The sequence below is a fragment of the Patagioenas fasciata genome, chromosome 7 (assembly GCF_037038585.1).
Source record: "Patagioenas fasciata isolate bPatFas1 chromosome 7, bPatFas1.hap1, whole genome shotgun sequence".
NCBI lineage: Eukaryota > Metazoa > Chordata > Aves > Columbiformes > Columbidae > Patagioenas > Patagioenas fasciata.
Window position 1 is genome coordinate 21,271,799 of NC_092526.1, and position 9,503 is coordinate 21,281,301.

The 9,503-nt window shown below is 41.0% G+C and overlaps 1 protein-coding gene and 1 long non-coding RNA gene across 4 annotated transcripts in view; one reads left to right on the forward strand and one right to left on the reverse strand.

Annotated features, from left to right (window-relative positions):
- The window catches only part of LRP2 (LDL receptor related protein 2), a 121,875-nt gene extending 115,170 nt beyond the window's left edge, over positions 1-6,705 (reverse strand). For all 3 annotated transcript variants that reach the window (XM_071811024.1, XM_071811025.1, XM_071811023.1), the window contains exon 1: positions 6,471-6,705. In XM_071811024.1, coding sequence (XP_071667125.1) covers positions 6,471-6,564 — 94 coding nt within the window. In that variant the 5' untranslated portion in view covers positions 6,565-6,705. The remainder of the gene's footprint in view (positions 1-6,470) is intronic.
- A 53-nt stretch (positions 6,706-6,758) lies between these two features.
- On the forward strand, positions 6,759-9,473 carry LOC139828425 (uncharacterized). The gene is made up of 2 exons (XR_011739992.1): positions 6,759-6,961; positions 8,310-9,473. It is a non-coding gene; the product is annotated as an uncharacterized lncRNA (long non-coding RNA).
- The last annotated feature ends 30 nt before the right edge of the window (positions 9,474-9,503 follow it).

Here is a 9,503-nt window from a genome sequence, read left to right on the forward strand (position 1 = left end):
CTTTACATAGCAAACTTCCTTCTTCTGGGCAAACCTGGAGAGGATTATTGACAGATGTATGTACCCCAGTTCTGCAGCCTCAAACTAAACTAAGCTCTCTGGTACATTTATCTGATAATGTGCACAATTGTTTCTGAAGATAAAAACTATTACCTAGAATCTAAATATATGAGTGAATACATCAGTGCCCGTGATATCTTGTGGACTTTTTTTTTTTTTAAGAGAAGCCACAGAACATGACTACAACCCCCACCCCTGCTCCACAAAAGCATAAGCCTGCAATCCCCATCAGAGGGAGTCCCTATTGGAACAGATCCCCATTCTTCGACTCAGCTCAGCAGGGTGTATCATGACCTGCTTGTGCAAGAAAATAATTGGGCAGACACACTGCTGCTGTAAACAGTGCCCTTTTGCAGAAGATCTGGCTTCTTGATTGTAAAACAAAGGTAATTGATTCATGTTAAAAGCATAAAATAGAACAGGTCATAAAAGTAGAACAATTTCAGTCAACTCTTATATGTCATTTCATTAATCCAAAGCAAAACTTGTAACAGTGATCCTTAGATCTCTAATCCACTTTAAGCATTGCAAAACAAAGGAAACATTAAAAGCCTTGAAACCAACAGTAAAGCTTATGGAATCCGCTAAAGGCTATCCATTCCATTAAACATTTCTATGCTTACTCATTGAACTTAACTTTTCTTAAACTGTTCTAAAAGTGTGCTGAGTTAAGGAATCAAAAAGCAGTTGACAAAATAAACATTATCATAAGAAACTGGACTTCAAAATGGATCTCAAACAGTAATAAGCTATTAAAAGAGATGTTCACTCTTCACTGAATCCTATTTTCTGTCTCTTAGATCAGTACAACTACAGGATAATTTCTTTGAAATTAAGGGAGGTGCACTGCATTGAGTCAGAATTGTCATTCCTTCATCTAGAAACAGCTCAAGGTATGTTTAAGAATAAAATATAATTATCAAACTATATAAAGAAGCACTTTAGGTTGGTTTAAATAATTTTAAAAACAGCTCTGTCCTTTATTTGCCACATTCAGTGTAAGCTGTTAGAAAGAAGCTGACAAATTATCTGATTTCATTGTTAATTAGCCACAGTAGAATAAAAACATCACCTTCTCTTTAAATAGATGTCAACCTGTAGACCACTAATTAGAAGGGACCTTTAATGTTTTTCAACAATGACAACTTTCAGAAAATATAATTTCCTTTGAAACATCCAAAGTGCTATATGGTTCCAGCAGAGGTCTGAAAGAGGATAAACAATTATAAAATCTTGCTTTAAAAGTGACAATACAATGTGATTAAAAGTTACATTTTTGTCTACCTGAAGAGTTTTCACAAGATCTCAGATCTAAAAATAAGTATTGTAGGAAGACCAAATGGCTTTTGATCCAATAGTCATAAAGGTAAAATGAACTGCCTCTACAATGTGCTTGTTTACTGCTCAATTAAAGACGAGTATTCAGTTTAAAAAAAATATCTCAACAAAAGAAACTCTAGGTTCAATGCTAAATAATGAGAAGTTTTAAAAAAAGCACATTTGGGCTTGGATCTGGCAATAATCTAACAGTGCAAGAAGACATGTGGAGGGGAAAAGGCTCCAAACAGTGTGATTTCATGTCAATCCAAGAAACACAAAAGGAAAAGAATTAAAAGGCTTTAATGAAATTGCATTCTACCTTTCCCCCAAATGAATCTTTGCTCATTTCCTGCAAAACACATGGAAAATAAATCTGGATTAAAGTAGGATTTCATTGCTCAAATTTCCAGTGAGCTCAATACATGAAAGAAGGTTTTGGGCTGTCTTACAGGGAAATAGATGCATCACACACATCACACATTTATCTTAGCTGAAATCTCCTTAGATGCTCTGTCTCTATTTGTCTTGACTCCTGTAGCTTAATTATTTACTGTAATTCTAGCATTTGGCATAGACCCTAAATCTAACTCCAGGTGTCATCCAATTACTGCTTTTAATTTTTAACTAAAATTCTGGGATTTGTCCCATTCTTCACTTTAGGTGATTAGTTTGCAAATTCCTTGTATGCTTTGCTGAACAGAATACAGAAAAAAAGAGTAAATTATTAAGAAAATTCAAGAGATTTATGAAAAGAGGGCTACTCATTAAAAAGAACCATTAAAAAAACCCCAACCTGTCAGTGCACAGAAATACCACTCATTAATTAAAATGTGAGATTATATTTGACTGATAGGTATTTTAAATTGTCAGCCCACAAGAAATAACTTCGTTCAGAGCCAGGTAGGTGGACACTCAGTGGGATTTTTGGTCTTGATTTTGTGTGAGTACATCTCTGAGAACAACCAAGAAAATTATACCTGTAAGCATTATGAACACTACAACCCCTAGGTCATGCACAATACCTATTAAATTGTACTTCAGGACTGCATTGGTATATTCATTTTCTTTGCCATCTTTCTCCCTTCTCATTACCCCCAAATTCTCAATCCCCAAGGAAAATCTCACTCAAGGTCTTCAAACACCAGGTCTTGGCAGAGGCACAATCATACAGACAGGCTTCTCCATCATTCAGGGGTGCACAGGGTTGTACGAGAGAGGATGAATACCGACTCTGGCCTGTCGCCTACAGCAATGTCACTGTACATCAGCCTAGAGACAGATTAAATAGATTTGAGTGAAGGCAATGCCTAGGAAACACTGAATTATTAATTTGGAGATTGAACTATTACAATGCTTGATGGGAAAGCATGTTTCTTTCTCCGTGCTATTCTGGAAAGAGCTGCTGTAGCTCTTCTCTACTTGGTCATCTTGTACCTGTTCGTTATCCACCTCACTTCGTGCAAATGTTCATTGTGATTTCTGAGATATCACACCATATAAATCCATTCTTAGAACAGCCTTCATTGTCAGACTAACACATCACCTTATAACGGTAACAAATTTTAGTCGTATTGACCTGAGACACATCTAAGCCGATGACTTATTATGTTTATGATGATTTAGGTTGTATATAAAATTTGATGCGTTAAACTTTCATGTTACAGCAAAGCTTCTGCAAAAATCACATTTTGTCACGATGCATACAGAATAGATAATCACCTCTCCCAAAAACCAGTTTAAATTAAAAGTCTTCTGATCTTGAGATCAACAACAGAACCCTAGCAGTAACTATGAGTTATTGAAAAGAGGAGCAAAAAGTAAATATTAGAAGTCAACCTTGCTGTAATATTCTGGCCTCTTAATGCGGAATCAAAAAATTCAAAAATTTAGCATATTTATGTAGAGAGAAAGACCACTAATGGAGATGCTTGCATTTCCAGCTGCATTTCCCAGAGTTCACAAGTTTAGACAGCTATCAGCAAGGGAAATATACAGCCTGACTATGCAATCATTGATCTCATATGATTCACATCAATGTGAATGTGTCATCTTTGATTCCATACATAAAAGAAATAGGAAGATCCTCAGAAGTATCCACCAGAAAGAAAGGCGAGGCAAATGGCAATTGGTACACAACAGTGAAATCCTGGTCTTTACGTTGCAATTTGGTACTTTGCAATAAGCTGCAGCAAAGCCAGCCTTTCAGTGTAACTACATGCAAGTCTGAAAAAAAGATTATACTGGCATTGTTTTCTAACTTGCATTAATTTAACAGCATTGGTGGCAAAAATCAATACCAATGTAATTTATTAAATAATTAATATTATTTTAATACTCATGCATCTATTTTCTGAAAGATTTGCATCATCTCTGTTGAAAGCAGGTCATCAGGACCTAAAGGACACCAAAAAGCAATGAAGGAAATTTAAATTATCTGAAATATATAGGTTACAGAAGTATTAACTATAGCAGATCTGTGCAGAATGTTCTTAATAGTTTGTGTCTAGAGGAGCAAGCTCTTTTTTATAACAAAAAGCAGGTTTCTGTGAATTATGTATATATTATTTTTTATATATGAACGGTTTTATAAAGAAACTAAACAAAGATTTCCTCTAGTGCTGAACTATTAAGAACAGAAGAAAAATTCAAACACTCTCAGGTACTAAATCCTCCTCAAAAAAAGTACAGCAGGCCTTCCATGTTAGATAAGGTGAGCCTGATAACAGCTACTACGTGGAATATTGCATGAGTGTGTAGATCTGGTACCCCTTGCAGTAACATTAACTAACTCATAGTTTAGATGCAAAGTTGCCCTACTGATCTCATTTGCCCTCTGCATAACTGCTGAGAGTGCGACATCCTTCCAGTGTCTCTAGTTTATGACTGGGAGCATGCAGCATTTTGACATTCCTCAAAACAAACATTAACGCTGGTCCCGTGATTCTTCTTCTTGACACCACCTTCACTCAGGTAGTTTTTTAGATTCCAGCTGCAATTTTTTTTTTTTCTTATAACCATTACCCTACAGGCAACAAGGCTGATAGAGTAAAGGTTGCAGAGCGAGCCGTTGTGCTAGTGGCAGTTACAAGAGCAGTATTTTTATTCAGTTTATAAGTGGTACATTTAATTCCAGTAAATCCAGAATTAGATAAATCAAGGAGGAATCATGATATTATTTGAGCTACTTCTAGAAACACCCATCTTACACAGGAAACACTCAGGTAGTGCCAACAAAACAACCTCCAAAACCAACACAGAAGCACCTTTGAAAATACTAAGGATTAGACAAGATAATATGATTTTCACCATCTTCCTTCTGAGCCTTGGAATGGCTTTCATTATTCTTGTAATGGTTTTGTTTGGGTTGTTGTTTTTGTTTGTTTGTTTGTTTAATGAGAGTCTGACACGATCTCAACATTCATGGAGCTGGAACTTAAGAGTACCAAATATTTCACAATAACACTGTGGCCAAGATTGCTATCCAGACATTCTACTAGTATCGGTTACCCATTACTAAAACTATACTGTTTCATTTGCACAGTTATTCTACTCTGAAGGGTGGAGAGGGGTGGGTGGGAATGATGACACCAAAGTAAAAAACTTATATACTTCCACTGCCTATGGATGTAAGTTCAAAGCTTCTCCCTGCTTATCCTGTCATGTCATTTACCAGGTATGTCCTAAACGGTCAGAAGTGGCTGTAGAGCAAAAAAAATAAACATTTAGATCAGCACTGCAGCTTCCGTTCTATCCAATATAATAGTGCATAGGATTAAGTCTGGCCAGTGTGACCTTCTTGGCTAGAGCTTTTGCAGGTCTCCTGCTGCACATTAGCTATCTCCTATTTCCCTGCTTGTAAGTGGGAGCTGCTAGCAGCAGTTGCTATATAATTACTTACTTTATTCTGTCTAAGGAGCTTAAACTAAGAGTTGAGCAAAGAAAGCAGATTAACAATTTGAACGCACATGTAATAGACACACACACACAACCAGCAGGACCGCCGGGTCAACCCAAGGGGCCGAGGAAACGCACTTCAGCCGCTCTTGCTCCGAAAGACAGGCTTCATTTTCACTGCAGGGCTGTTAAACCGCGCGGGAGAGCCGGGCTGCGGCAGAGCAGGGGAACGGGCTGGCGGCTCGGCCGCCCCGTCCCCAGCAGCCAGATTAGCGGCCGCCCGTCACATGCCGGCGGCGGTCGCTTGGCAACAGCAAAGCCGCAGAGAAAGTGCTCCCAGGGCCAGCCCAGCCTGCCTCCCCACCGGCTCAGGGGCTTATTGTGCCCCAGACTAAGCAGCTGGTTCTTTCTCAGAGCCTTCTGCAAATGACTGCATCTACCACACGTACACAAGCCTGTCCACCTGTAACACCCCGCCACGCACAACCTGCCTACGTGCAGGAGCCGCAGCCTGTGTGCTTCTCAGCAAAAACAACCCTGGGTACAGCTCTAGTGGTCACCAAACCTGCTCTGGGAATGCAGGTGAACTCTGCTCTGCAAACCTACACACACTCCTGTAGCAAGAAGGGCACAAAGATTGCAAGGAAAAAATGCAAAAACTTTTGGGGTGCTTTTTTTTTTCCACCTTCTGCACCACCTGTGAGCAGCACTCACTACACTACAGCAAGTACACTAAAGCAAGCTGCCCCCTTGCATCTCTGTAAAACTGTGAGTTCAGACCGTGGAGTTGCAAAGTCTGAGCTGTCCCTCCTAATTTAGCAACAATTGTGTATTGCTGTCTCGTACAACCAGGAAAAAAAAAAAAAAAAAAAAAAGTTAGTACAAACCAGAAAAACAATAAGAAAAAAATATCCTGGGATAATTTAAAACTAAGATGAAGTGAAGCTAAAGAGCCGGGGGGTGTTTGTGGTGTTTCTTAGGCGCTCATCCCTTTTCCACAACAGAAATCGACTCCATCAAATGGCTCCTGGAAAGAGTCAGCTGTCTCCCCTAGCTATTAGAAAGAACTCCTTGAATCGGCTCCCGTCAACCCTCTACTTTCAGGCACTTTGGTCCTCTCCTGTGAGACCCCAGGACAGGGATGTGCTTCTTGCGGTGCAAGTCCCGTTCCGGAGAGGCTGGAGCATAGCGCTTACCTTGGCAACTGCCCTGCATTATGCATGCAGTGAACAATATGAGCAGTTTGCAAGCAGTTGCTGCTCTTCCCTCCATCCAGTGGCGAGGTCCCATCTGGGCTGGGATGCTCCAGCTCCCTCAGAAGCTGGCTCCTCGGCTCCGGGGTGCTGATCTGCACAGCAGCAGCACAAGGAGCCTGGTGTCTTTTTCTTACCCCGCTAGTTGTAGAAGAAAGGCGTGTTCGCCTGTTGAGACATCGCGTTTTCTATAAACTCCCACCCTCCAGACATCGCATAAAGCTCTTTATACCCGGCGGCCCCGGAACCAGCATGAGGAATCAGGCAGCGCTCCAGGCCCCGCACCGCGGGCGGCCCCTGCCCCTCCTTCCGCGCCCCGCAGCACCGTCCCGAGCCTGCCCAGCCCCGGCGCTTGCACACTTCGGATCTCGGGGTCCACTGCTGCTACACTGCCTATTTTGAGTAGATCAGAGCAATTTCAGATTGCAAGTGAGGTATGTCCTACGTTTCAGTGTCTCAAAGGCGTGCTACAAGCAAGAAAAGTATTTTTGACAACTTTGAAAAATGTCACAACCCCTGCTTACCAGTGTAGGGGATAAAACTTTACTTTTTTTAAAACTACTATTCCTCACAGAAATATTACAAAAAAAGAACTGTGGGGGTGAAACTTACTTCTGCACTTTCTCAGCAGATAAAAGCAGTTTGGTGAAGTGCTTTGGCTGAAAATGCTTGAGGTAGCAGCTGGAGACACCTTACTCTGGTTCTAACTCTCCAACGGTGTGTGCAGCACACATGAAATGCTAACCTGTGTTTTACTGCTGCCATTTCAGGAATCATATACCTACTAAACGAGGGTAAAACAGTGCAAAGTAGCACAGGGAAAGATAAAAATACCCTAATACTTCAGGTTGGAATGCAGTCTTAGGAAAAGAGCAAGCATTTTGGAGGCTTTGCTTGCAAGATCAGAAGCATCATACATAAACTGTGTGAAGTTAAATCACTATTTTGTTTTATATTCATTAGAAATAGTCTTCCACGTATAAACTTTAGTTATGCCAAGCTGTTCCTTTCTCTGTATGTGTGCACACATACACATTCAAGTCCACAATTACTGCTGTGCATACATACAACGGGAGAAAGATGAGTCTATTTGTCTTGCAAGAGGCTTTCTCAAATTAATTTTAACAACATCATCTATATAAAAATCCATATATTTTTGTTAGCTTTATGCCGTGTCCATTATACTGCAACGGGTGTTTGCTGATACTGCTAGAGAACTTAAGTGGTATTTCAAAGCATTAACTCTTATTTTTTGCCATGGACTACTTCAATTAAGGGGTAGAGGTGCCTGCATTATTCATGCCAAAGTTGCGGAGGATTAGATATTGTTGTTTATTAGCAGATTGTTATTTACCTCCGGGTCCTGTAGGCCGCTAATCTCAGTAAACCTTCCCGTAAAGGTTTTCTATCTATCAAGATAGAAAAGGGGGTGGGGGGGAAGGGGGAGAAGATATGGAGTGTAGGCTTTTGCAAGGTTGTGATTTATGCAGGTTCAGGGCTGTTTGGTGTAGTGGTACGACACAGCACCGGGGTCAAGCCACAAGAAACACTGAGGGCAGATCAGAATATTCAATTAGCTTCCTGGCACCTCTGAATCACAAAGAGAGGATAAGATCTCTCCATCACAAGATCCAGAGCTGCCGGGGGAGGGGGGAGACCTGCCCTCTTCAAATCTCTCTCCTCCCTCCCACCCTCTCTCCTTTCACTGTAGGAGAACAGTGCTTGAAGCATTCCTTTCTGCACGGAAGGACTTTTCCTATTGTTGTTTTCTTTGTGTTTCAGTGTTGCCAACTTACTGGAATTCTTGTCGTGGTTTCACAGCAAGGCTCAGGCTGACCAAACGGAACCAGCTGCGTTTGTGTATGGGGCCGCTGCCTTAATCCCCCAACAACACCGATGAGGAGGGAAGGAAGGGATCCTCAGAGGGGAGCAAGCAGATCCGCTCAGTACAGATGGGTGCCTGAAAAGCCAACACACAGATTGACTGTACTTAATTAGAAGGGGAATTGTTTAAAGCAGTTCACACCCCGGCAACATGCAGACAGGGCAAACAGTGCTTTGGAGATGCATCACCACATTGGGAGCTATGTGCACTGAATGTTTGGGAAGACCTGGATACAGGTCTTTGGGAGGCACCTACCCATGTTTAACTCCCACAGAGCTGGCAGCCAGAAGGTCTGCTCCTGCCCTATTCACCATGGCCATTTCTACCCATCTATTTTTCCCAGAGGGTGGTGGGCAAGAGAGATTCTCAAACAGGAATGGTAGAGATGCTGCTGATAGTTAGGGGAACCTTGTGCTGAGACAGTGGGTCAGCATTATTTATCATCCATTATTCTTTGCATGCAGAAAACAAAATTTGCATTCAGAGACAAATTAACTATCAGCCCAGACGCTTCACTGCCTAAGAATGATAGTCACTAAGTCACATAGGACAATGCTGTTCTCCATTTACTTCATCTAAAATTTTCTGGCACCTCATCATCCAACCAAAGGGACCATGTCCTGCTGGACACCATCAAATGGGACTTCAGTGAGACTAGAGCTGTGAGATCAGATTCAGACATCTCAGAGCTTTCCCATAACCTCATCCAAAGTTGTCCATGCTGGTGTAACACACCTCTCCCTCTCAGCTTCCTGTTGACTAAATGTCAGCCTATCATTTTCTGACTGAACTAGATCTATGAATTTTTAATTGATTTTTTCAGGTTTAAGAAGATGCAGACTACATCTGTTAGAAGGTTAGAGGGAGAAAAGAGGCAAGGGCAGTTGTTCACTGAACTCAGCTTTCAATTCAAAATATAGTTTGGGGTGTGTTTACTTGCCTGGATTTTGCAATCAAAAAAAGCTGTTAAAGGTGTAATTTGAAATGAACAACCACATTGCTTACACATTAAAGATGCATGCTAAGCACAGAAGTTAAAAATTAAAAGGCTTGATTTTTGATCAGGGTTCAGTTCTAACTTAGTGTCCAAA